Below are 26,809 nucleotides of genomic sequence, written 5' to 3' on the forward strand. Positions count from 1 at the left end.
TTACTGTTGCGTGACTTATAGCATCAACGTTGGTTGTTGAATTGCTTCTTTTGATCTCTTCACTTCTCGTCTACTCTTCATCATGACGATCCTTGTTGGAAGACCCTTGGACTGGGCCATCACGGCCACAGCTGGCTCGGGCTTCCTCCTCTTCGGTTATGATCAGGGTGTTATGTCCGGCCTGTTGACAGGTACTGCATTCACCAACACTTTTCCCGAGATCGACACTACAGATGGCGGCAATGGCAGTTCTTCCCTTCAAGGAACAGTCGTCGCTATCTACGAGATCGGTTGCTTCTTCGGCGCCATCTTCTGTCTCATCTTTGGCGAGTACTTTGGTCGTCGCAAGTGTATTATGATGGGATGTGTTGTTCTCAGTATCGGAGCCGCTCTCCAAGCATCAGCTTTCGGAATCCCTCAGATGATCGTTGGCCGTATTGTAGCTGGCCTCGGAAACGGCATGAACACCAGCACCATTCGTAAGTTGCCCCAGACTTTGTCATAGCTCTCAGCTAACAGTCTTTAGCTGTCTGGCACTCTGAGCTCATGAAAGCCAGTAATCGTGGCAAGGGTCTCGCCATCGAACTCGCCATCAACATCTTCGGCGTCATGCTTTCATACTGGGTTGACTACGGCATGTCCTACGTCAGCAATGACGCCCAGTTCCGCTTCCCCCTTGCCTTCCAGATCTTCTTCGCTATCCTGACCTTCATCGGAATCATCCTCCTTCCCGAGTCTCCTCGTTGGCTCATCAACCACGATCTCCATGACGAGGCACGCGAGGTTCTTTGGGCTGTGCGCCGAGACGCCAAGTCTATCTCCAAGGAGGATGAGACTGTCAGCCGCGCTATTGCTGAAATTCAGCATGCTATCAATGAGGAGCGCGAGGCGGCTCAGACGAGCAGCTTCAAGGCTATGTGGAAGAATGGAGAGCAGAAGTTCCTGTACCGAACAATGCTCGGTATTGGTGGACAGTTCATGCAACAGGTGTGGCACCATTCTACTGTTTCTTTCTTGGATTCTGGCTAACACGATCTTCTAATAGCTTTCTGGCATCAACCTTATCACATACGTAAGTCCCCTGAACCAAAGTGCCAATCCCAATGATTAACACCAAGTTACAGTATGCCCCTGTCATCTTCCAAGAATCAGTCGGCATTTCCCATAACCTGAGTCTCCTGCTTGCTGGCTTCAACGGTGTCGCCTACTTCTTCTCCTCGCTTATCCCCATCTGGATCATTGATCGTCTCGGTCGCCGCAAGTTGATGATGTTTGCCGCCGCTGGTCAAGCAGTCTGCATGGCTGTCTTGGCTGGAACCGTGTCTACTGGGCAGCCTGGACCCGGTATTGTTGCCATTGTCATGCTCTTCTTGTTCAGTAAGTCATCCCCTGAGAATGAGATGGACATAGCTAACTCCATGATAGACTTCTTTTTTGCTGTCGGACTACTCGCCATCCCCTGGCTCTGTAAGTCAACGCCCCCCAGTGTCTCCCAGTTCAGCCCAACTAACAGAGTACAGTGCCCGCCGAATATGCTCCCTTGGCCATCCGTACCCGTGCCGCTGCCCTTGCAACAGCCTCTAACTGGATCTTCACCTTCCTCGTCGTTGAGATCACTCCCGTGTCCATCTCAAGCATCGGCTGGAAGACGTACATCTACTTCTGCATCTTCAACGCCTTCTTCGTTCCCCTCATCTACTTCTTCTACCCTGAGACCCGGCTGTTGTCTCTCGAGCAGATCGACAAGCTCTTCACTGGTCCAAAGGTCTTGCTTCACTGGGATCACAGCATGGGTGTGCCTGGAGAGGCTTCTGAGAAGAGCGCCAGTGGTGAAACTGGCGAGACTGAGAGCAATGAGAAGTTTGAGACCGAGGTCCATATGAGGGAGTAAATTGGTGGAGGACTTGGGGTGAGCGAAAAGGGGACCGTTATTCCCCTGCTTATGTTAGATCATGGTCAATATGATGCTCAGTTTATGATCGTTTAGTACTGTATTATATATGCTATTGGCTTGGCAAATACCAAAGTCATTGTTTACGTCGGTTTAAGAGAGCAGGAACTGTAACATATTCCAAGTGATTAAAAGCGGTCAAACATATGTCGTTAAAAGGCTACACGGCATCGTTCCACAACTATTTCCAAGCAAACCAATTAGGTTTCTTCTTGTCGGCCTCCTGCTTTTTCTTCCATTCAGTTTCCTCCTGTGCCATCCATGCCTGCATCCTCATACACTTCTCTTCCATCTGTGCATCCGTCAAGAACCCACGTCCGCCATCTTCCGCAGTATCCTTGTCCCGCGACCCAGAGTATGAGCCCTTTGTCACACCCAACACGTCACAGAGTCCTTCAGACTTCTCCATAAGCCAAGTGCCATGACGGAGGCCATCGCGCCAATGTGGAGGCAAGGACTTGTATCCGAGCAATGCTCCTAAAAGAGCACCAGCAAAGCAGGCGTTTGTGTCTGCGTCGCCGCCTTCCATCGTCAGATCGGTGATGAGCTTCTCAAAGATGGCAAGCTGGGAGCATAGTTGTCTGGAAGACTTGAGTTGGCGCAGTGCTAGTCGAAGAAGCAGGATACCTGATCCGAATGTCTTGTAAACGTATCCGATCTTGTAACTCTCATCCAACTTGAGGTCCGTGAGAGATTGAGCTGTTGCATGTTTTTTGAACTCGTCAAGGTCCAGACGAGGTTCGCCTTTCTTTTCTAGATCCTGCAATTCCTTTTCGCGAAGCTCATTATACCACGTGAGGCCACTCTCGATCAATTCGTCGACTTGCCGTTCTTCGTAGATCTCGCGGAGGACAAGGCCACGAACAAGAGCCGTGCCAATGGCGCAAGAGACTACACATCTGGGATCAACGTGTGTGACGACAGAGAAGTCTGCTGCGATCTGAAAGGTCTCCTCAACGGACTTGGTAAGACACATGAGGCCCAGGGGGTGTGTTCTCATCAGACTTCCATTGGGTGCAGCATTGTACTTCCCCGTCACCCAGAACTTGCGCGATGTGCCCTCAGGATCGTCCAAGTAAGATTTGCTGCGCACGATCCCACCGACGGTACGTCCAAGACCAAGAGGCAGGGTGTCCAGCGCTCTCAGCCCCATGCGCACCCATACTGACAGCCTTGATGCAAAGTCTTGTGGGTCAAGCTTCTGGCCATCGCTGTGAAGGAATGAGAGCAGTATCAAAACAGCGTGGTCGGTATCGTCAGTCCATTCTCCAGTACGATGGAAGTTTCTATGATGATCGCGTCGAAAAGGCGTTGCATTTTCAGCAGGGAGCAACGTAAACTTGCGGTCGGGATATGCTTTTGCTGAGATGTCGGCGGACAGAAATTCGGTGTATAAGCCAATTGCGTCTCCAAGCGCTGAGCCGAAAATGGTACCGATGATACGATCTTGGAGGTGTAAAGGCTCCAGCGTCTTATGTGCATTATCTGAGAGGATTATAGAGGCCATCACGATTTATTGTGATATTTTTGATTGAAAGGCACGACCAAATATGGGTAGTTGTCACTTTTTATATTGGATGTGTTCAGCTGAGGCAGCCAAATTACTGAAACAACCTCGCAAGGCATCCGTGACTAACACCAGAGGCTGAATTAGCGCCATGATTTTGGTGGTGGCAGTGTGAACGCCATAGACTAAGGTCACTTGGCGTTTGAATAACTCACTGAGGTAAATAACTGTGTCTCTTTTTCATGCGGCCTTAATTGAGCTCCAAGATGACATTCGGCCGCTCGTCAGCAACGTGGAACGGGCGGTCAATCAGTTGGTCCCGACCGTTGCACGTTTCTAGGACATCCCGCAATCAAATCGTAAAGTTTCTTGTATTCACAAACGCTCTAATCAATCATGCAGATGCGCAATGTCCTCCATCGACCCTCAAATCTGTTCCATGAACGAACGAAGCACCCTCGGACAGCAGGAATACCGCGGGCGCCTTGAAGTCTTCAGGAGCACCCAGGCGGCCCAGCAAAGCACCCGCCATCCATGTCTTCTCCACTTCGGGGTTCTCTTGGAGCAATTGATCCGTCATTGCAGTTCTGATGTATCCGGGAGACAACGTGTTGACTCTAATACCGTACTGACCCCATTCTTGAGCGACCGACCGGCACATTTGTTGAACAGCAGCCTTGCTGGAGTTGTAAGCTGTGCAAGAGAGTCCCTGTCCGCTGTTAGTCTGTGGGTATGCTTGATGATGCTTTGAGGACTTACTCGGTTTGCAATGTTGCCTGACATGCTTCCAATGATGACGATGCTTCCAGGGCTGTTCTTCTCTCGCAGAACGCGAGCTGCATACTTGCAAGTATTGAAGACACCAGTGACATTCACTCGTAGGATACGGTCAAAGTCGGCAGCTGGGTAGTCTAGTGCCGCAATTTGTTGCTGAATGCCGGCACAAGCAATTGTGCCCCAGAAAGGCGCTCCAGACTGGTCAGCCTCAGCAGCAATCTCCTTCATCGCTGTCTCGACGGACTGCTCTTCTGTGACGTCGCATTTTCTGTATGAGACAGAAGCCTTATTGGCTGTAGCAATCTTGTTGAGCTGTGCCCACTCAGCTGGTGATGGCTCCTCGAGGATGTCGAGGCAAGCTACACTACCGCCGGCTTCGACAATGGCAATGGCGAGTGTAATACCCAGACCGCGAGCTCCGCCTGTGATGGCGACGGTCTTGTTCTCGAGAGAGAAGAGCTTGAACGTTGATGCTTTTGAGGCGGGTGTTTCTCTGGTCTCGGGCACATGGGCCGGGAGCTCAATGTCGGATACGATAGCGGGAGCCATTGTCACAGTGAAGTTGTATGGGTATCAACAAGATCGTAAAGAAATGGCAAGTGAAGAAAAGAATTGAAGCTGCCGGGAGACAGAGTTTTGGAGACGCGCGCTCGTCAGGATATACCATCTACGGATATCCATTTCTGGAGGCGCCGAAGATGTGTTGAGTCAAGCATTACCGCCATGGGGTCCATTTGGAAGGTCGATGCGAAGAATGATGTGTCTCAAATTGAGTTTGAAGAGTGATTCTTGGTTGATGTGACGAGGTAATTGTAGCCGGGGGTTGTCACGTCTCACTACAACATATTTCCAGGACTGAAAGAGGAGCCAAAAAGATATGGTCGTGTGTTGGGCAAGACACAAATACAGGGGTGTCTCCACCGTATCTTGGCCCCTGAACTGCCCGTTTTTTTTTTTTTTCTTCCTTCTATTTTTGCCAGCCTTCGGTTCTACAAACAAGTCCGGTTGTTTCTTTCACCTAGCAAACTCTGTCGCAAATGCAGGTTCCCAGAATTGTACAACACAGATTAGAGACGACACACTAGCCTCATCAGTATTTCCGTCTCCCAAATAATTGCAACCTTTCTCCACATGGTCATAGTGTCTCGATACCCCAAGCATCAAGACCATGGCAGTTCTAAGCGCAATCTCTTCTCTAACCTCAACAGGCAAAGCCGTGATCTGGTGCCTCCAACTTCCTGATCCAGAACCCGATCCTCTCTCAATCCAATAGTGTCAACCTCATCAAGAACCCCACGTCAAATAGCAAATGCACATTTCCCCACGGCGCTTTCCCCTGCCCTGTTGGGGTAACCCTGTGTGCCATGGCCACAACGAACATCACCGTTGTTGTGAGAAAGATCACGCGCAAAAGATGTCTTTTCGAAATCTCTATAACTCAAGAGGCACTGTCGATGTTTCTCAACTGCACTCATCATCCACTCGTCTTGTAAGAGCATCACAGAGTCCCAGATCCCGTCCGAGATGGCACCAAGCGCAATCACCCTAGAGACACAGGAAGAGCCTGTAGCTCTTTCCAACGTTGTCAAGTTGATCAAGAACGATGACGCAGAGACAATTGATCTTGCCTTGCGACAGTTTCGCTGCTTGATCGCTGATCTTTGCGAGCAGTTCAAAGGCGGCCATCCTGGGTAAGACTTACAAGTATTGAAAGACAACAAAAAATGGCACTTAAGGTACTGACCAACTTACAGAGGTGCTATGGGTATGGCGGCCATTGGCCTCGCCCTCTGGAAGTACGTGATGCAGTACTCTCCTAACGAACCTAACTACTTCAACCGCGATCGCTTCGTCCTCTCCAACGGCCACACATGTCTCTTCCAGTACACATTCCTTCATCTTACAGGCTACAAGGCCATGACCTTCGAGCATCTCAAGTCCTACCACTCATCCAACTACGACTCACTGGCGCCCGGTCATCCTGAGATTGAGCATGAGGGTATCGAAGTAACGACCGGTCCCCTCGGACAAGGCATCGCCAACGCTGTCGGTCTCGCCATGGCGACTAAGAACCTTGCGGCAACTTACAACAAGCCTAACTACGATCTTATCAACAACATGACTTACTGCATGATCGGTGACGCTTGTCTGCAGGAGGGTGTCGCCCTTGAGGCTATTCAGCTGGCTGGCCATTGGAAGCTCAACAACCTTGTCGTGATGTATGACAACAACCAGATTACTTGCGACGGTAGTGTCGACCTCTGCAACACCGAGGACGTCAACGCCAAGATGCGCGCCTGTGGTTGGGACGTGATCGAGGTCCAAGACGGCTGTTTCGATGTCGAGGGTATTGTCAAGGCCCTCCTCAAAGCCAAGGCCAGTACCGACAAACCCACTTTCATCAACATTCACACTGTTATCGGAGTTGGTAGCAAGGTTGCCGGCGATGCCAAAGCCCACGGTGCCGCTTTCAGCCCCGATGGTGTTAAGGCTGTCAAGGAACGTTTCGGCATGGACCCTGAGAAGCACTACGTCGTCTCTGATGAGGTCTACAACTTCTTCCACGACCGCAAGACTCGTGGTGACCGCCTCGTCGAGAATTGGAAGAGTCTTGTTGATGCCTACAGCAAGGAGTACCCTGATCTTCATGAAGAGTTCATGAAGCGTGTCGAGGGCCGCTTTACTGACGACTGGCGGAGCATCATCCCTACCAAGGAGTCATTCCCTACCGCTCCTACACCTTCCCGAAAGTCTGCCGGTATCATCTGCAACCCCCTGGCTGCGAAACTCAAGAACTTCATGGTCGGCACAGCTGACCTGTCACCCTCTGTCAACATGATCTGGAAGGACAAGGTTGACTTCCAGCATGTAAGTTTCCCCCTGGCACAGGCACAGCCAGTGGACTGCCACTAACACAGCAACAGCCCGACCTCAAGACCACCTGCGGCATCAATGGCAACTACTCCGGCCGCTACATCCATTGGGGCATTCGTGAGCATGCGATGGCTTCAATCTCCAACGGTCTCGCTGCTTACGGCAAGGGCACGATTCTCCCTGTCACCTCAAGTTTCTTCATGTTCTACATTTACGCCGCCCCTGGTGTCCGCATGGGCGCTCTTCAGAACCTCCAAGCCATCCACATTGCCACTCACGACTCGATCGGTACCGGTGAAGACGGTCCAACCCACCAACCGATTGCTCTCCCTGCTCTGTACCGTTCCATGCCCAACCTCCTTTACATCCGACCTTGCGATACCGAAGAGACGGCCGGTGCTTTCATCACCGCCCTCGAGGCCAAGGACACCCCATCTATCATCTCGCTCTCCCGTCAGAACCTCGAGCAGTACCCTGAGCACTCCAGTCGCGAAGGTGTTCAGAAGGGTGCTTATGTCTTCATCGAGGAGGAGGATGCCGACGTTACACTCATCGGCGTCGGTGCGGAAATGGTCTTCGCCGTCAAGACCCGCGAGGTCCTCAAGGAGAAGTTCGGCATCAAGGCCCGCGTGGTCTCGTTCCCTTGCCAGCGTCTCTTCAACTCCCAACCCCTCGAGTACAAACGCCAAGTCCTTCAATACCGCTCCAACGCCCCTCGAGTTGTGATTGAGGCCTACGCCGTCAACGGCTGGGAGCGATACGCCGATGCTGGCTACTCAATGACTACCTTTGGCAAGTCACTGCCTGGTAAGGACGCCTACAAATATTTCGGCTTTGATGAGAACGTCATTGCCCCTGAGGTGGCCAAGCTTGTCCGCGAGGTCAAGGCGGAAGGGATCGAGAGCCTACGCGGCGAATTCAGGGATCTCAACAACGTGGCACACGAGCACTAATGATGATTTGGTTCAAAATGGATAAAGGATTAGGGCATGTAACTTGGAGTTTAATGTAATTTTTTGATGACACAATGGTATTTTGCATAGTAAAGCAATTTTGTTCTGTATGCGCCGGTCTTTGATGCGTGATCCTGAATGCTTCCTCCTGTCCCTTCATTAACAAAGGATACTGATTAACTTTTCGCCTGCAAATTCCATGCTCCATTTTCCGAGCGCCATGCTGATTGCTCTGTTTGTCCTAATATAGTGGTATCATCCGCAAAAGAAAGACACAAAAACAGCAAGACTTTTCTCCTGTAATCCCATGCCCACTGGCTTCCGGAGCCAGATAGCTGCACCCAATCCGTCACTTGTAGCGGCAGAGAGCCATAGCCTACCTTAGTCCCCTAATCATCGCCTTCCTTGTGGGCGGACGATAGAGTCCGAAGGTGGCAAGGCTTGAACACCCTCCATCACAATCTCAGCCAGAGAACCCAACACCCGACGGTTGATGAAGCGAGGCATGTTGGGCCAACGTTCTTGAGCCCAGATCGCGACACCATTGCCAGCACGCCAGGTCCCTTCAGCTAGATGGCTCCCTGCCTGGGCAGTGGTCACCATAACATCTTGGGCACGCTGGGCAGTGTAAGTAAGCCCGCCGGCAAGGTTCTCGTACGACCTAGCGAGGTTGTTCTGCGCAATCTGTGCAGTTGCAGCAAGAACCCCCTGAGGGACGTCTGTGCCAGAAGGATTCTGGATAAGCCGAGAGGTGCTATCATGAGTTAGCTTTGTATGTTCATAAACTTAGATGGCTCCGAGAGATAAGAGCTAAGAGCAATCACAAATCATACCTCTGGCTATGCTCCTCTTCAGCCTCGCTGAGCATCGTGTTAAAGTACCCAACCGCTCCAGCGTCGTCGAACTGGAGCTCCTCAGAGGAGGGCTCATCATCATCGGAGTCCTCGTCAGGGGCGAGTTCGTTCATGGAACGATCCCGGTGCATCGCCCCCCGAACAAGCGCCCTGTCGAGAATCTCGTACCCTTCCTCAAGCTCGCCCTGGTCAGAGTTGTCATCCTCAAGCGGGACATCCTCTAGGTCCTCGGGTGCTAGGCTGGATCTATTTTCGGAAGCGCCAGGCACCCTCAAACGTTCCTGGGCTCGGCATCGGATCCGATAATCATTAGCCTGAGGTGCATTATCAGGCTCAGAGTCCGAAGACGGGTCGGTGCTGGAGGCGTAAGGGCTGTCCATTTTGTTTATCTGTTTCTTTGGGTTAATTCACTGCTTGTATCCGTGAAATATGTTTGCCAAATACCTTGTAAGGCACTTTTGTAAGTGTGAAGAGGATTGTGGTGAAGGTGAAGGGAGGTGTGTGATGAGTTTGTTGGTGCGTGAGGAAAAGTTCGTTCGTGGTGAAAGGGAAACAACAGAAGCTTGTGGGAAAGCTATCAAATTTACACTAATTCAATACGTGAATAGGTCGGAACTGTCAGTCCGTGTGAAAGTCAGGTGAGACGGGCGGCAGTGTCAGTGAATCTGTGGCAAGATATCAGAGCTTGATCGATTTCCGACCAGTAGATGACTTGACACTCATGGATTTACTTTCAAAAACGAAAGCTACTTGTCTCTCCAATACCTTAGTTAATTAGCGCAAAAACTGTATCCGTTACACTTTCTTTTTGGGTGACTTAGGCTTCAGGTTCACGATGTCGAAGGTCATCGGTGCCCCTTTTCTCGCAGCGTCTATCAATACTACCACCACAAAAGAGACAAATGTACATTTATCATGATGTTTCATTTCATTCCTATCTCGCACTTTTTCTCTATCAGACAGGCGTCTTTAGGGGTAGTGAGGTGTCACAAAAATCAAGTCTTTACCTACCGACTACTATACTATAGTGCCCTTTAAGTCAAGGTTCAACTTCTAGTCAACGGTATACTTCCAATTCCGTTTCTTAATCTACGCCGCCACAAACCTTTCTGCGTTTGATCCTATCACATATGTGCAGTGATTTCTATTGCTTCAAGTTCATTGGGTAGGAGTCCACTGCCAAAGCGTCAAAAGGGACTCTTTTGGTTTTCAAGGAGGATCCGCCTTCGTCTTTGGTTTCGGCCCATATTCTGTTAAGCAACTGCTGCTTCTCGAGTAAGCTCCAGTCTCAGCGATGCTTAATAACGTGACTTCTTCTAATGATCAAGTTGAAGATTCAATCCATACTGTTTTTGATTTTATCACCATTTGGTTTAGTAATGGTGGTGGTGGCCTCCAGGGGGGCAAGATCACCTTTGACAGTGAAGAAAGGTGCCAAAGGGATTAGATGAGCAGACTTAAGGCCTACCGAGCCGACACTGACTTGTACATGTTTCTGCTAAATGCTTTTAGGCCTTTCTCACTTCGCCTGGAAGTCTGGACTCAGAAGTATTCTTGTTTCCCTGAAGGTGGTAACCCAAACTTACCATCCTAATAAAGTTTCATAGGTTACTTCGCGAGCATAAAATTAAACGGCAAGTCTACCTTTAGTATATATAAAGCATGGGAAAAGCACCCTGCTCATATTTTCTTTTCTTTCGTCACTGTTTTGATTTTCCTATTACATCGCCTTTCGCTTTCCACTTCTCCTCTCTCGTCAGTATCTTCCCATCCTCGTCCCCTTCAGTCCTATCTTTTTGGGTATTCTAACCAGATATTCTTGCAGGCCAAATTTGTACCAACACTTGTAGTATTATCTCGAAATGCCAGTGCATCGAGGAACTCGAAGGGCCGGCAGTGGCCGCCCGGCAAGTGGTCGTCCCCAATGTGGTCAGGGTCGGGAGGCTTGTGATAGTTGCCGCCAGGGCCTCCAGTCTCGTTCTGACCCTGGGGAGTTTCTTCGCTCACACGGCTACCTCATTTGTCACATGAATGTACCACCGTCCGAAGAGCAACGATACAGTTTTATCGAGGATCACCTCAAGGCAATGGTGGCTAAGAGTGTGGACGACCAAGGGTTTTACCAGGCATGCTATGCTCTGCTTAAGACAGCTGAGATACCAGCCGCCAGCTTGCCGGGAGAGGTTCGCAACACTATCATGGAAAACCATAAGCAGCTCCATGATATAGCCTGGCCAAAGCTCTTGTATATACTGGAAACCGAGCAGACCTGCCGATATTTTGATCCGAGGGACGTTCTGAGCATGGTCACCTACAATTACCCGAGGCAGCTAGCGAGGCAGGTCCAAGTCATGATGGGAGATTACTCTGAAACCTTCCGAGTCATTCAGTATGCATTCATGCGCTGTGGGAGGTGGTTTCTCGGATACTCCCCAGGAACCTTTATTTTCCGATACTCGGACTCTTTGCCCTTCACTGAAGGGCTGAACATCATGCCGAGCGTAATGAACTTCTCATATGAAGGCCAAGTACCTCGAAGCTCCTGGGAGCATCAGCTACGCCTCTCGGCCCTCTGGAAGCCAGCCTCGGAATTGTTTATCGGCTTGATGCATCACTATCTCGGCAGGTCTCACAAAGCCGAACTCCCGAGACACGAAGCCCTACGCTCGAGAGCGGTGATATGTTCCGATGCCTTCAAAGTCATCCTAGAAGATTGGACATGGCTTTCCCAAAGGAGTATGTTTCCGTACCAAAACACCAAAGACTGGATTTGCAAACGTGCAACGATCCAAGAGCTTGCGTGGCTTATACGTCGACTCAAAGATGTGCCTGAAGTCGACGAAGGTGTTCAGTCGCCTTATCTAGAGAATCTTCTCACAACTTCCACCGGTATGTCACTGCAAGATCTTGCAGGTCTTTGGAACGAGCAGCTGCAATTAATGGCGTGGGAGCAATTCCATACCGGGAATCGTCGAGAACTCTTTATCTACGAAAATCAGGGGCCGTCATCGGTAAGTCTCCAACCTTCCAGCTCTACCCATTCCAGCACTACTCATGTTTTAAATTCGATTTGAGCCTGAATTCAAGCAATGGTTCCAAGGACTCGAGGCACCAACGTCTTATGACATGCCTTTGAAGTCTGAGTTGAAGTTGGACGCGGTCAAATATTTACCCGAACCGAATCAAGCTAACAATTTCCTCGTGCAGGACATCTGGAGACTCTACAATGAGCAAACCTTCCAATACGACTCACTCAACCCAAGTGTTGAGTACAAATTGCCCGTGTTGCGTGATTGCCGAGACGCACTCAAACCATACGATCATTTGATCCAGGAAAAACTGCGTCAGGCCCGAGAACAAGCCAGTCAATACACACAAATCGGAGCACAACAGTCCGTTGAGCCTTTCTCTTTCTCTACACAGAATTAAGACGAATCGAACCACCGAACGATCATTACCGCGAATTCCTTTGGAATTTTAATTGATTGTATCATTGTTACAATACAATTGTCCTGAATATTTATGCCTTGGCCAAGAACTTGAGACTTCCCCCGCCTACTTCGCACCGCTAAACCTTACGATGTCTTCAATAATCTCTCTCCGCGGGCTTTTTGCCCGCCAGCCTGCTTCTACGTCGCAAACGACCCGTCTTTTCTCTACCACAACGAATATGCTTGCTCGCACACCTCCCAAGGCAGCACCGAAGAACCCCAATGCCGGCAAGGTCCCTCCCCGCCGAAAGCACGCAGCTCCTAAATCCGAAAACTTCTACCGCATCCGCACGCTGCGCCAAAACATGTTCTCTCCCGCTCCCCCTCCTCTACGAATGGCCCGTCTTCGATACCTCCGCCACTGGACCATCCACCGCGCTTGGCAACTCTTCCGTCGACAGCAGCATCTAGCAACTGAGCAGGAACGCTCCCGCATCTTCAGCGGCATGTACAATGCTTGTGAAGAGCTGCGCAAAACAGTTGGCCCTGGAAACAGAGACGAGGGCTACCTGTACCGTGTTGCTATGGAAAAGAAGGGTGTTTGGGGTCTTGACGCAATTCCCATTGAGTATGCTCGTTACCAAACAGACCACCCAGCTAAGAACGCTTGGAACCATGAGTGGAAGAGGAACAACGATTAAAGCTTGTTTACTGTTTCGACCGGGGGAAAAAAATTGTTTTTAATAGAACGTGTACTGTATGTATGATAAGGCAGCTTCCAGATGACAGGAATTAGAAAGCCAATGTTTACGATTCTTAATTGAGTCCATCCAAGGGAAGGCAAGATACCACTTGAGGTCACTCAATCCTTTCAAAGACGTCGTGAAAGATAGCTCTTAGTTATGTATGAACCACATTAGATGCAAAGATCATCACTCTCATTAAGTATCAGGTCCGTGAGGGACAGCGCCAATCTCCCGTCATCTTAATCCGTGTCATTGATTCACTCTCATCTTTCCAACGCTCGACAAAGCCAGTTCTATGCCGCTATTCGATTATTAATACAGAGAGTGAATATGCGTATCTTAACCCGCTCGAGCCAAATCATGCAAGTGTCCTTTCTGCCCATGCATCTTGCTCCTCTCCGATTTTTGCCTCTCCTCAGGATGCCAAGTATATGAAAGATGTTTCTGCAACTCCGCTCAGATATTACGAGTGACAGGTAAGAGAACATGGCCAGTATTCGAAACAGATCCAAAGTGCACTTCGATCGTAATAAAAATGAGGGTGCGTATGGCTAGATGGTAGTCACTTGTTTGTGTCGAGAAGACTCTATGAGCGAGTCTTTACATGTTGATTGTCTGCTGAATAACAACGCCAGAAAGGAAACGTGATAGTGAGGATGCCGTCATTTGGGCGAAGGTTGGCCGTGGAATAAATAGATAGTAAATAGGATCGGGTCGGCCGAAACGCCGGAATGTGATGCTGCCTTTAGCTTCAATTCCGTGATGATGAGTTTTGAGAGTGAGCGAGTGTAGAGTATAAGAAAGGAAGATGTCCTCCTGGGGCGCCGAGCAATAAATCCTCTATATCCTAAATTGATTCCCTGATGATCCAAAAATCTACACTCGTCTCCAGTTGTCTGAACATATGTTGATATTGCGGCCGAGGCGAAGTGGTGATCGATCGCTTAAAAATAAAGCCTAGGAACAGCTGCATGGTGTCCCTGGTGTTGTGTGTGAGTACATCCAAGTGGTGTGGATGGTGGTTCGTTCGGAGGCGCATGGCTGACGGTTTTACAGCACAACGCAGCAGCCGCCGCCCTCGCCCTTCTCAAAGGTCAGCAGAGCGGCACGAGTGGCAGCCTCAAATACGTCGTCGACGCCTTCGCCGCTCAAGCTGGAGCATTCAAGATATCGCTTCGCGCCAATTTCCCGAGCAATTGCCTCTCCATCATGTTCAGACACAAAACGCATCGACTTCTTGCGCATTTCCTCGATCGCGACGGGGTCCTCTCGAAGGTCTTTCTTAAGACCAACTAGAATAATGGGAACGCCGGTGCACAGGCGGGTGGCTTCCTCAATCCACTATAAGAGAAACACGTCAGCTTTCCAGGGTTCATCACTAAGCGCATACCGCATGCCGAGGGGGCCGTACCTTGTGCTTAACATTGTCAAGGGAATCTGGTGTATCGACGGAAAATCCTATCAAGATGACATGGGCTTTTGAGTAGGCAAGCGGTCGTAATCGTTCGTAGTCCTCTTGGCCAGCGGTATCCCATAGAGCAAGCTGGACGGACTTGCCGTCCACTCTACAATCTGTCACATAGTTCTCAAAGACTGTGGGGATCTATATTATACGAAGTCAATAATCGTCGTCGCAAGGGGTTACGGTCGAGGCTCACATAATGCTGCAAACAGGTTAGCAAGTTTTGATGACGGTTTGTAGATTTGGAGGACTCACTGTAGGAAAGTAACCTAGCGTAAATACGCTCAGCAAACTGGTCTTGCCGCAGGCACCATCACCGATAATGACCAACTTCCTACGGTACGCTGTTAGCAATCTGATTGATCTTCAAAAATCTTGGGCATGTCATGATTGGTATGGCAGGGAGGAGCATCGTTTTGGGGCCGGATGGGGAGCGGAGCTTGGAGCGCGATGAAGTCGTACCTGCGGATAACGTTGCTAGGATTTGCGCTCATGATGACTGAGTTATATGGCCTCGAGGCTGCGTGATGATGACGTTTCGAGACTGATCGTAGGAGAGAATCGGATCTGGAGTCTGCTACGGGCCCCAGATCTGGGTGATGCGTCGGTTAATCGTTGCCGTCGATTGATTATGGGTGGAAGAGCAACGAGCTACAGCGTTCAAGAGGGCGTCGTCGCGGTGATAACAACAGGAACAAGCTAAGCTAGGCCGATAGGGATTGGATAGGGCTGGGTTGAGTGATATGAAGGTGATGATGATTAATTGGAGAGTAAGGTCGGTTCGGTCAGAGAAATGTCGTCGAGATCTGGGATAGGACCCCTTATTTTTTACCAACGGACTTTTTGGTAAGAGAATCGTTGGATGGGTGAGTAAAGTAACAAGGGACGTCCGGACCTGAATGAGCGCGCGGACGTGGAGCGAGGAGGACAGGGCCAGATGGAACCAGCCAGGTCAGGACAAGCCGGGCCAGGTGCAGGCGGTACGTAAATACTGTGCTAGTATACGGTTCAGCTGCCAGGGTACTAATGCAGTGTAGTGCAGTGCAGTGCAGTGCAGTCAGTCCTGTGTTTGTGCAGTGAGATCAGCGCGTTTTTAATGGTGAGAGTAGATGTCTAGGACGGAGCGAGTGCCAGGCCGCTGGTTGGATGAACAAGTTCTTCAAAGAATGGATAGATAGAATAGTAGAGAAACAAGAAAGAAGATGAAAGAATGAGGTTTGATGGGTTGGGAATACGAGACCAAGAATAACGGGCAGGACTGATGATTGATTGACCGAGATGATAGGACAGTCAAGGACTGTGGTGAGGTGGTGCTGTTCTTTTTTGTCAGGCCGACCTGTTTCTTTACCTAGTTAGTTAGCCTCAGTCTAAAATGGAGCTGAGGCGGACTGGGCTGGGCTGGGCTGATGTGCATCAGGTTCTGAAGATTGTGCAGAGTAGAAAAGATGAAACGAGTCATTCGAGATGTTAAGGAATGAATAGATCGATAATCTGATACCAATTAAAGATATCCCCCAGAACCTAACGTTTAGTTATACTATACGCGGCAGATCTAAAGCTAGAGAGGCAGCCTCTTTTCTATTGTTGGAACAGCCGGGCTTGTTTACGACGGCGACGGTGGTGGCATCGGTGATGGTGGAGAGCCCGACAGACTCACTGACTGCCTTAGTACCTACACTGCACTGTACTCACTGTACTGAGGTGCTCCCCTGAACGGGTAGACCATGTGGACCTTGGACGTAGAAACCGGGTCCGGGGGGGACCTTTTTTAGCTGAGCATGATGAGGTGAGGTCTAGTGGAGGACGACAGCCCTGAAAGTTCTCTAGTACGGGCAGGTTCTGTGACAGCTGGGCAGCCTGAGTGGACTGCGCATCATCACAAAGTGGGCTTCGAGAGCATGAGTTGCTTCATGTTGCATGCTACGGCAAGTCTGTGGTTGTTGATCGACATGGATTAAAGGTACACGAGATGTGCCGGAGAATGGATCGTTACAACGGACGGCATCTTCTGACATTCTGACTACGTAGCTTTAGGAAAAGTCACTCAGGGTCTTCAATTGGAGGTCTTGTCATCAGCAGCATCTGATTAGCATAGCCCATCCCATCATGAGTTGATCATTATTGATGCGACTTGCAGCAGACAGACAGCAAGCAAGCAAAACCCCCTGTGCTGTGGCGGAGCATCCACAACTGTATATCCAAAACAAGTAATATGATTGAAGCCAGCTCGGTTAATTCTGACATTCTCCGCCCTGTACCAGCTCAGTGGGAAGAATCTAAATACTAAGAAAGGGTCGGTTTGGGAACAAAATTGCAGTGCCGTCCCGCTTCGGCAACCGTCATAAATCCTCACTGGAGATTCAATTAGGTAAACAGAAGTCGGTGGAGAGTTTCGTCGTCGTGGAGCCTCTCGGACTCAGACTCAGACTCAGACTCAGCTCAACTCAACTCCGCCAAGCCAAACAAAACTCACGGACCGTTCTGTCATCCTCAATGCTCATATCTCGTCCAACGAATTAGCTGTCTGTGTTTTGTTTCTGCATCGATAGCTTCCATGGGCGACAGGGCCAAGGTGTCCTTCAATACGACAGTAACGACAGAATTCAGATCTAGACAAGCATATCAACAGATCCACATCAAAAGTGCCCTTGTCTTTACTCGGAGGATTAAACATTTGGGCTCTGAGATGCTCGTCATGCCAGCCAATCTCATTGCCAGGATGCAAAAATGCATGGCCGCCGCCATTTGAGGCTGTGCAGACTAACCCACACCCGCCAGCCGGTAAGCTAAAAACAGGAACCAGACCAGCCCTGGAGCCCTGGAAACCAAGGGCCAGGACGAACTACTGCTTTAGCCCTGACGCTTATTGCCTGTTGTGCAGCGATGATGGAAAAGTCCCCTAGAAATAGAAATAGTAACTGAACTAGCTCGTGTCTCAAGACTTCATTCCATACTACTTGAGGGCATCGGATGAGATGAACTCGACCATTTTGCGGATGATCCCGTTAATGCGCTCCATCATCTTGGCTCCCTCACGCTAATAGCATGATAATATGCATTCCGTGAGAAGAAGATCGGTGTTTGTGAGTTGCGCCGGCGGTCCGCATTGCTGACGTTCGTATAGATGTCTGCAAACGTCCCTTCAAGGTCGTTTTCTTCTCTGACGTTAGTGCAGAAAAACTTCAATTCTCACCTGCGTGGATCCTTCACGAAAGATGACAGCATACTCTACGGGCATACCCGATGAGCTAGTTGGCCCGTTTCACTGTCTTTGCCTGTTTACGTCGAATGCAACAACGATGCCTCGTGGCCGATGTCACAGTAGGCGATGAACTCACTGCCCTACAAGGCTGCGGTGGTGTTTGCAAGTGATGCCACGATCCTTCGTCCCAATAATGCATGCATGGCTGTCAGCGTCGTGATGGTTGCTTGAGTCTTACCCGCATATTCTCCTCGTCTGGTGGGCAGAGATCGCATCCGTTTACCCTTCCCATCAGCTCTGATTCAATGTGAGTGGTACTCCAGGCGGCGTTTGTACGGGCAGATTTCAGCAATTGAGGATCCTTCGTCTATGTATGGACAAATAGCCGAAACATGTTGCGTCGTCCTCTCCCGTCGATGCTGTCCTCCGTCGTTTGCAACATGCATAGGCAAGGGGCAACACGGCATCGTCTCAATTTGGCATTCTGTCACACACACATGGGTTTGCGCGCTGAGATGTATGTCGTAGTTTTGTTCCACATGGTCTCACCCAGCTGTTGAAATGAGAGATAGAGTCGAGTCTATGAGGCTTTCATGTGGCTCTTGCGCGATTGTGCTGGCCAAGTTGAATGTTGCACAGCGTCGGCAACCATCGTGGTGCCTGTAAATGATGAGTTTGGTGGTCAAATTTGTTCTGCACATCGGCGTGAGATGTGAAGATCTTAATTCGGGCCTGATACTTCTGACGGTGATCTGCCTTGGTTGCTCCCCGGTGATATTGTGTGTATAGAGTATTGATCGTCTCGCGAAGACGGAACGGGTTTTTCCCACCGTTAATAACCAAGACGTAGTCTGTCTATCTTTTTGTCAAACATGCACTGGTCCCTGTCACAGTCCTGTCATAATATTGAATTATTGATTACCTCTCGAATCCAGAAGTGGTAGAAATGCAAAGAACAGATCTTAAAGGACTTTGAGTCACGAGGTCAATGTGATGGTCATACCAGTAATGTACTTGACGATTGCTTCGCTTTACATATTGGAAGCCTTTGACACACAATTGAGCAACAGACAAGAAACAATAATGACCCAGCCTTCAGTCAAGAAATAAGAAATAGACAAATTGGGTCTTTCAATGATTGCCAAACAAAGAATTGATTGTCTCTGTTGCTTCATCCCCAGGTTCAGGGTAGCCCCGAGACGAGTGACGTTGACATCAAGGTTGCTGTTTGTAACCCCACCCTCAGCAAGGCACAAACAAACCAAATCGCCAGATCTCAACATCACGTGCGAGATCACACCAGGCTACACCAGGCTAGGGGAATAGCGGGGCATATCCTGTCAATCAGATGCGTGCCTGACCACATCACAGTGTCGCTGGGCAGGTTCGGCTGCATGAGAAAGTACAGGTGCTATGCAACTCCACCAAAGAGTGACTTCTACCGTCCCATCCATCGTGTTTGAGCCTTGAGCCTCGAAGCATCAAACAACACCAGACAAAGAACGTTACGACATTTCCGCACTCTTTTATCTTCAATCCGAAGTATCTATAAAACCCTCCGACTGCGCTTACGATTTTATTACAGCAGCAATAACAATCAATCCATTGGGCCCCTTCCCCGCAGGCGTCATCGCTGACCTAACCCTGACCTTGGCCGCTCGCTCTCCGACTGTGAGTGCCTCATTTTGAGCCGCCCCCAGAGACCCTCCACTTGCAACGTGCCCGCAGCCGCCTAACGACCACGACTTCACCGTCTTGACACGCGCGATACCCTCCGCTTCCAAGCTGACACGCTCTCGCGTATTACAGAACCATATTCCTCATACACCGTCCTCCCATCGACAGACACGTGTCGCGCACAGCATCTTCATGCCCTCGACTGCTCAGCTCCCGTAACCTATCATGCCGGCCAAAAACCAACGACCGGCCGCCCAAACTCCGGTATCACCACGAAGTACGGCAAAATACACCAACAAGGATGGCTCCAAGTTTATCACCGTACCTAAGGGCGCTACCTCTGAGTCTTCCTTGCCTCCGACCCCCACAACTGCTAAAGCCAGTGCCCCCCCACTAGAGGCTTCCAACCCGGACAATGACCCTGCTCCAACAGTCAACCGCAAGAAGCAGAAGCGTAGACAGAAGGCTGCTTTAAAAGCCGCACAGCAAGCTGCGAATGGACATACCGACAATGTCGCGAGCGGTGGTGCACGCACAGGGTCTACCTCAGGCCGTGGACCCGCCGATCACGAAGAGGTCGAAAGCGACGACGAGCATGAGTATGTCTTGGCGAGCGAATTAACAGGCCCAACTACAAACGGACACCCCCCTTCGGATTCAAAATCGAAGAAGAACAAGAAGAAAAAGAAGAAGGGAGGGAATGCCGATCCTACATCACCTGTACCCGAAACTGTTGAATCTGAGCCCCAATCGCACTCGTCGCAAGGCCCTGGAATGTCACGCGATAAGATATGGAGCACTAGCAATCAAGAGGAGCGCGAACGTATAAAAGCGTTCTGGCTTGGATTGGGTGAAGATGAGCGGAAATCCTTGGTCAAAGTCGAGAAGGATGCTGTTCTGAAGAAGATGAAGGAGCAACAGAAGCATACATGCAGCTGCACTGTATGCGGACGGAAGCGAAATGCAATTGAGGAAGAACTGGAAGGCCTCTACGATGCCTACTATCTGGAACTTGAACAATTCGCAAACCAAGGCGAGGGACCACCAATGCTACCATCAGCTCGAGATTTCGCTCTAAGGCCGCCCCGGGGCCTGCCATCAAGTTATACCAACCGCCCGCCATCGCGCGGTCGAATAGTCGAACATGTGGGAGACGACGAAGATGAGGACGAGCTGGAGGAGGTTTACAGCGAAGACGAAGTGGAGGACGATGACTACAGCGACGACGAACCTCCCGAAGAATATCAAAACTCACATGAACGGGACGTCGCCGATTTCTTGACGTTTGGCAATAGCCTCCAAGTCAAGGGTACGCAGCTACTTGATTCACTTCTCCGCAGATATGGTAACATGGACTTAGGTGGTATTCTCACCGTGGCGGATGACCTCCTGAAAAACGACGGCAAGCGGTTTATCGAAATGATGGAGCAGCTTGCCGAACGTAGGATGGCTCGGGAAGAAGACGCCCGCGAACACTTCTCAAGGGGCTACGGTCACCCTAATGGCTCATACTCCAATCCACATAATCATCCTCCTCCTGAAGAAGACGAATACGACGAAGAAGAGGACGAGGAAGATGACTTTGATGATAGTCAGGATGAGGAGTATGAGGAGGAAGAGGTATACTCAAACCCCTCTGTGATACCATCCCAGTCCCATACTGAGTGTTGCTGCCAGGACCAAATGACGGAGGAGCAACGAATGGAGGAAGGCCGACGCATGTTCCAGATATTCGCCGCCCGAATGTTTGAACAAAGGGTTCTCTCGGCGTATAAGGAGAAAGTCGCCAAGGAGCGTCAGCAGAGGCTGCTAGAAGAACTCGAGGCCGAAGATCGAGAATCTGAATTGAGGAAAGCTAAGAAGGCCAAAGACGCGCAAAAGAAGAAGGACAGGGCTGCACAGAAGAAGCAAGCACTGGCCGAGGAGAAAGCGCGTAAAGAGGCAGAGAAGGCTGCTGCAGACGCTGCTCGTCTAGAAGCTGAGAAGCAACGGGTCGCTGAACAAAAAGCCAGGGCTGAAGAGAAACGAAAGCTAAAGGAGGCGCAGAAGAAGGCTGACGAAGAAGCTCGCCTACGCAAGGAGGCAGAGAGACAACGCCGAGCTCAGGAGCGATCCGAACAAGACCGCAAGGCCCGCGAAGCCAAGGAAAAAGAGAAGAAGCTTAGGGAAGAACAGCGACAGAAAGAAAAGGAGGAGAAAGAGCGCGAGGCGCAGGAGCGGAAGGACAAGCAAGAGCGCGACAAGCGGGACAAAGAAGCTCGTGCTGCAAAGGCTCAGAAAGATGCCCAAGCAGCCCGAGAAGCTAAGGAGAAGTTGAAGGAGGAGAAGGCAGCTGCCCAGAAGGCGGCAAGTCAATCATCACAACCAATCCAAATCCCGAAGCGTGGTTCCCAGCATCCCGTACCAATCCCGGCAGCTCTTCCACAACAACCTTCGAATCCTGCAAGCTACGCCTCGCCAAAGATTCCTGTCGCCACTCCTGTAATGTCCAAAGCACCAACTCCCATAAGACCTCGGACCCTCTCGCAGCAAGACAGTGGAGCGCAATCCGCTACAGCTTCGTCTACTAGTCAAAACCCTTCACCTCATTCCATGACACCCATCATGAGCCCTGGTCTAATTGGCCAGCGCCACGGAAGCGCAAGCACTCAGCATTCTCACTCGGTATCCCCAACAAATGGACAACCGAGACTGCCAGGACAATCTCCTTTCCAGATACCTCCTATGGGAATGCATCCGCCCCCAGGATTGCACCATCACCCCGCACCACCGGGTTTCCCCAATCGCATGTCACAGGATGGCTTTTCTGCGTTTAGACACGGCCCTGGTGCAATGATGCCTCCTCCTGGCATGAATGGGCCAGCTGGACGTGGATTTCCCTTACCGATACCACCAGGGTTCTCACAGCCAGGAGTCGATCAATTTGACATGAATGGATTCCCGATACCGACGGACATGCCCCCATCAACACATCATCGCCAAAGTTCATTCCAATTTGACGCACCACCAACCCCAGCACAACCCATTGGCCGACCTGCTCCCATTGGGCGTCCTGGAAGCATAAACCTTGGCCGCTCATCTGGCGACAAGGAAGATGAAACTGCACATCTGGGTAGTCGGGCTCTGTTGGAAGATGACGAGCCGCTCGAAGTCGAAGGAATTATGGGGGTGCGAAACCAACCACCTGGACCGAGGCCCGATTATACCACGAGTCCCTTCTTGGCTTCAGCGTTTCCGCTGGCACCCAATCCGTGGGGCCCTCCTGGCGTCGGTGGACATCCTTTGCCTCCTCCTGGGCTCAACAATCCTGTCTGGGGCGCACCAAGTGCACCTCCTGGTTTTGGCATGTCTCCTGTTCCTGCTCTCAACTCTCTTCGAACCGCGTCACACCCTAGCTTCCCCCAACTTCGCGCAATGCTCTGCCAGGCATGCCAGGAACTCGCTGGCTCGGGTGACCAAGAAGGTTACATCGACCTCTCAATTCTGAAGTCAAGAATTGAGGCACTGTCAGGCGACAGTATCTCAGAAGCTATTCTCATCAACCTTTGCGACACCGAAGGAAACCCCAACAACGGAGGCGGTACGCTAGTTATTCGACAGAACGGTGGAGGTTTTAGCCACGCCGTCCGATGGGAACCCGATCTAAATGATGGATTTTATCGAGCCGTCGGCGCTCCAGGTGAGATTGGTAGCCCGGTGGCTGGTCAAGCAGCTCTGCGAGGGGGAATATAGGAAAAGTCTCAGCAGCGTGAGGCGGGCCGACAAACTGGCCGGAATTCTTTGTCTGTCAGAGATCTGGTGCGAGAGAGCACCCCTCTGGATCCCGAACCTTCTGCAAGTTGTAATCAGCCTATCACTTTGCTAGGAGGTCACAAAAGAGGGAGGTCGTCTTTACACCTGAGGGGCTCGTCGAACGTATCTGACATGGATCGTTTTGATCCTCCAGTTAATGGATCACAATCCAAAGATTCGGAGTGAGTTCCAATATAGCTGATTGGCCCACCGAGACAGTACCAGCGGAGAGCATGAGATTCTGGCATTTTTCATCAACGGAAGACGGCTAAGCCCAACGCGTTAGCTCATTTTCTTCAGGTGAAGATATATTCGGGATGTTACCAATAGTCGAGAGGAAGATGTGGCATGAATACCCAGGCGCGATTTGCTGCCAAATGTTGCAGTTGGAAGGAAAGCGATGAAGAAATCTACAACGTAAAAAAAAGCGCTGAGCTCAATGAAAGAGTATTGTTCAAGCAGCGGATCATGCGTACCGTTAGCCCTGACTGACCCCTTGCAATGCGTGTAGTTGGCCTGTGAATGTGAATAATGTTCGTGACGATGATTGACCAACACCGCCCATAACAATTAGCTTCGAAGTACCAGCCAAAGCTAGCCGTTTCTCTGGTCAATGCCAGTGGCTTGTGTTGGCCATAACCTTCCAGCCATCACAACTCTCACCTCAACATGTGCGAGTGTGAGTATGTGCCGCGTGTAACCATTTTTGTGGAAAGCTACGAGATGAACATGTGAGAGGCCGGATGGAAGCACACGTAATACTTTAATTCAACGTCTAGCTGTGATCGTCCCCATTTCATAAGGTAGATGAATAGTTACATTCGCGCACCAAAGTTGCAGACTTTATCCTTTCCCATTGCTCCAAAATACTCAAACATGTCATGTAAGGTTTGTTCCCCTTCGGGCCTTATATCAAGGTATCGAAAAACACTTCATCCTTGGCTTCGAAGATTTCCAAGCCTTGGATATTTCCTCCGCGCTGGCATTCACACAGGCATTATAAAGATATGGCGAGTGCTTGGAAAGAGGTAGCTCCATGGCGAGCCGAAGAGCTCAATTTTGAAACGAATACTCTTCGGAGACTCGGTGAAGCTGCCTCGTTACCGTAGCCCTCCCTCGAAGAGACCGATCTGCCTAGATTCGGTCCTGGAAGGGGTTGCCGGCGCCGGGGGCGGATTGGCCCGAGGCGTTGCGGATGAGTGGCTGGCGCTGAGCGGCGCGCTGCTTCTTTGTGGCAGCACGGGCCAGGGCGACGGCCTCAGACTTGGCGACGAGACGCTTCTGCTCCTTGCGGTCGCGGCAGCACATGAAGGTGAGGTAGCCGAGCATAAGAGCGGCTGAAGCAGCGAAGACGATGGCGATGATGATACCAGCGGTGTCCATCTCCTTCTTGTTCATGCAGATATCATCGGAGGAAGCATCGGTTGTGCAGAGGACCTCGTCGCGGCACGAGCTGGTGCTGATCTCAGTGCTGTAGCAAGTGGCGGTCTTGGTCTTATCCGAGACGGTCTCGAGATCGCACTGCTCGGTGCTCTTCTTGAAGGTGGTGTAGCAGTCGGTTCCTCTCGAGGTATCGGCGGCACGCTTCTTGAGCTCACCAGTGGCCTTGGGGCCGTCGGTAATGGCAGCGGCGGCTTCGACGCGGGGGATGATGGCGGGCATGGGAGCGGCTTCGTAGCGCTTCTTGAGCTCGCCGGCTTTGGCGATCTCGGAGCATCGCTCGAAGGTGTAGTGAGCCTCCTTGGCGGCGGCGTCGGAGGAGCAGCCGGCAGAGGTGTAGCAGTTCTTGAGGGCGGCCTCGTCGGTCTCCTTGAGGTTGGCGAGGCAGTACGAGAGAGCGCCCTTGTTGGCACAGTCAGCAAAGGCAGCGAGGTCCTCGTGGTGGTTGGCGAGACACTCTTGCTGGACAGCGGCAAGGGCGTTGCCAGCGAAGAGGATGGCGGTTGAGAAGCGCATGATGAACGGGTTCAACGGTTTTTTTTTCGTTATTTTATTTTTTGGAGATTAGGTTTCGATCGAGAGGATGCCCAGCAAGCTCTGTAATTTCTGTTGTCGAATACGAATTGGGCGCCTGAAACCAAGACACGCTCAATCCAAAAAGGGGAGAGAGGATGGATGAGTTTGGGGGAGGGTGGGTTTTGTTTGGTGGTTTTGACGGGGAATGATAGGGAAGGAAAAAAGAGGAAGAAACAAGGAGAGGGAGCAAGCGAAACGAAGCGAATGGGATGGGAAATGGAAGGGATTATCCGTCCGTTTCTTTTTGGGCTGAACCTTGGTTTCTCTGGGTGAGGGAGGGTCCTTGGAAATGGAGAGCAAAAAAATAAGAGGCAGAGGCAGAGGCAGAGGCAGTGAGAGAGAGGCAGGGGATATGAGGCGGCCTTTGGGCTGGCTGGCTGGCTGGCAGTGCTAAGTACTGCTTACTGGCCACTGGCATTGGAAAGCTGGCAGCAACAAGTCCATGTTACAGGCTCTTATTATTATTATGGGGATCTTTAGAGCGTTGCTTGTGCTAAAAAAAGGGGAGATGAGGAGACGGATCCTTTCTAGACGGGGGTGAGAGGCCTTGAGCCACAATTGACTATGCCTGAAAGGGGATAGGACATGAGAAGAGATTGAGGGTCCATGCCTTGTTCTTTGTTTTGCAGATGCTAGGGCTGTGAGCGTTTTGTTTAAGTTTTGGGTGTAGAACTGGTGATATTGCTAACCACCTGGAGTGGTATTGTCTGTATGTACGTTGCCGTCGAGTTCACCGAGGCCGAATATCATCAATATCCACGCCAATGCATGCCCATGATGACGGCTGATGCTTGATACTTTGCTGATGATGCAGGATCACTGGTGGGAACTTATTAGCTAAACCCGCTAACCAGCACTGGAGCTGGACTGAGCTGCATTTCAAGACAAAGACAAACATCAACAAAGAGAAGCGAGACGTGTTTTCATACATTGGCATAAGAACAATCTGATTTCTACACCCAAGATGTACCAAGTTTCCCAAGAAGGTGTCACTGTCCTGTCGTTGAATTACTGCTGACATGCTGAAACTTGAACTCTCGGGCTCTTCTTTGACAAACCACCTACGTAAGCCCAAGCTTTGCCATGTCTTCCCGCAAGCGCTGATTGAAGTGGCTGAAAGAGCGGGTTAACAGCACAGCACAGCACAGCAGGCTGGCAAGGATGGCGGTGCAGCGACCAATCGACGCCAAGTTTTACATCTGGTGCGACGATGGTTGTGGGGTGAAGCATCAAGGAGAGTGACATTTCGATTGACTTGACTTGTTGCAATTGCCGTATGTTTATGTGTTTGTTGGAGAAACAGTTAGTATCATTACAAGCAGAACACGGACTACGGATTGGAGAAACAAACCTCTAGACAGAATGAGAGCAGATGTTGTATAAGCAACCGGTCAATACCCTGAGCTTACTCTGCTCTGCCTCTGCTTACATGTATGTACCTATCCATACCTAGGCGTTATGCAGCTGAGATGGACCCTGTCGCGCATCCCGACGCCATCGAGACCTGCACCGCATTACCAGATGGTCAAGTTGTAGGCGGCAGAGAGGATAAAAGAATGAATCTCTC

The 26,809-nt window shown here is 50.6% G+C and overlaps 10 protein-coding genes across 10 annotated transcripts; 5 read left to right on the forward strand and 5 right to left on the reverse strand.

Moving 5' to 3' along the window:
• Positions 1 to 82: 82 nt before the first annotated feature.
• On the forward strand, positions 83 to 1,891 carry J7337_011511 (uncharacterized protein; the record flags this gene model as incomplete). The annotated part of the gene is made up of 6 exons (XM_044829054.1): positions 83 to 479; positions 527 to 987; positions 1,046 to 1,072; positions 1,125 to 1,377; positions 1,426 to 1,467; positions 1,521 to 1,891. 6 exons carry the CDS (start codon positions 83 to 85, stop codon positions 1,889 to 1,891), a joined length of 1,551 nt encoding a protein of 516 aa, XP_044675729.1.
• A 241-nt stretch (positions 1,892 to 2,132) lies between these two features.
• Positions 2,133 to 3,458, reverse strand: J7337_011512 (uncharacterized protein; the record flags this gene model as incomplete). Its single annotated transcript, XM_044829055.1, has 1 exon — positions 2,133 to 3,458. One exon carries the CDS (start codon positions 3,456 to 3,458, stop codon positions 2,133 to 2,135), a length of 1,326 nt encoding a protein of 441 aa, XP_044675730.1.
• Positions 3,459 to 3,852: 394 nt separating this feature from the next.
• Positions 3,853 to 4,784, reverse strand: J7337_011513 (uncharacterized protein; the record flags this gene model as incomplete). The annotated part of the gene is made up of 2 exons (XM_044829056.1): positions 3,853 to 4,167; positions 4,218 to 4,784. The coding sequence occupies 2 exons, from the start codon at positions 4,782 to 4,784 to the stop codon at positions 3,853 to 3,855; spliced, it is 882 nt and encodes a 293-aa protein (XP_044675731.1).
• Positions 4,785 to 5,759: 975 nt separating this feature from the next.
• J7337_011514 (uncharacterized protein) lies at positions 5,760 to 8,062 on the forward strand (the record flags this gene model as incomplete). The annotated part of the gene is made up of 3 exons (XM_044829057.1): positions 5,760 to 5,926; positions 5,990 to 7,103; positions 7,160 to 8,062. The coding sequence occupies 3 exons, from the start codon at positions 5,760 to 5,762 to the stop codon at positions 8,060 to 8,062; spliced, it is 2,184 nt and encodes a 727-aa protein (XP_044675732.1).
• Positions 8,063 to 8,455: 393 nt separating this feature from the next.
• Positions 8,456 to 9,296, reverse strand: J7337_011515 (uncharacterized protein; the record flags this gene model as incomplete). The annotated part of the gene is made up of 2 exons (XM_044829058.1): positions 8,456 to 8,816; positions 8,896 to 9,296. The coding sequence occupies 2 exons, from the start codon at positions 9,294 to 9,296 to the stop codon at positions 8,456 to 8,458; spliced, it is 762 nt and encodes a 253-aa protein (XP_044675733.1).
• Positions 9,297 to 10,778: 1,482 nt separating this feature from the next.
• Positions 10,779 to 12,345, forward strand: J7337_011516 (uncharacterized protein; the record flags this gene model as incomplete). The annotated part of the gene is made up of 2 exons (XM_044829059.1): positions 10,779 to 11,927; positions 11,992 to 12,345. 2 exons carry the CDS (start codon positions 10,779 to 10,781, stop codon positions 12,343 to 12,345), a joined length of 1,503 nt encoding a protein of 500 aa, XP_044675734.1.
• A 241-nt stretch (positions 12,346 to 12,586) lies between these two features.
• Positions 12,587 to 13,048, forward strand: J7337_011517 (uncharacterized protein; the record flags this gene model as incomplete). Its single annotated transcript, XM_044829060.1, has 1 exon — positions 12,587 to 13,048. The coding sequence occupies one exon, from the start codon at positions 12,587 to 12,589 to the stop codon at positions 13,046 to 13,048; it is 462 nt and encodes a 153-aa protein (XP_044675735.1).
• A 1,095-nt stretch (positions 13,049 to 14,143) lies between these two features.
• RHO2 (Rho GTPase) lies at positions 14,144 to 15,049 on the reverse strand (the record flags this gene model as incomplete). The annotated part of the gene is made up of 5 exons (XM_044829061.1): positions 14,144 to 14,434; positions 14,505 to 14,658; positions 14,708 to 14,757; positions 14,811 to 14,889; positions 15,018 to 15,049. 5 exons carry the CDS (start codon positions 15,047 to 15,049, stop codon positions 14,144 to 14,146), a joined length of 606 nt encoding a protein of 201 aa, XP_044675736.1.
• Positions 15,050 to 19,659: 4,610 nt separating this feature from the next.
• Positions 19,660 to 23,166, forward strand: J7337_011519 (uncharacterized protein; the record flags this gene model as incomplete). The annotated part of the gene is made up of 1 exon (XM_044829062.1): positions 19,660 to 23,166. The coding sequence occupies one exon, from the start codon at positions 19,660 to 19,662 to the stop codon at positions 23,164 to 23,166; it is 3,507 nt and encodes a 1,168-aa protein (XP_044675737.1).
• A 1,194-nt stretch (positions 23,167 to 24,360) lies between these two features.
• J7337_011520 (uncharacterized protein) lies at positions 24,361 to 25,182 on the reverse strand (the record flags this gene model as incomplete). Its single annotated transcript, XM_044829063.1, has 1 exon — positions 24,361 to 25,182. One exon carries the CDS (start codon positions 25,180 to 25,182, stop codon positions 24,361 to 24,363), a length of 822 nt encoding a protein of 273 aa, XP_044675738.1.
• Between the last annotated feature and the right edge of the window lie 1,627 nt (positions 25,183 to 26,809).

Source organism: Fusarium musae, chromosome 9 (genome assembly GCF_019915245.1).
Source record: "Fusarium musae strain F31 chromosome 9, whole genome shotgun sequence".
NCBI classification, from domain to species: domain Eukaryota; kingdom Fungi; phylum Ascomycota; class Sordariomycetes; order Hypocreales; family Nectriaceae; genus Fusarium; species Fusarium musae.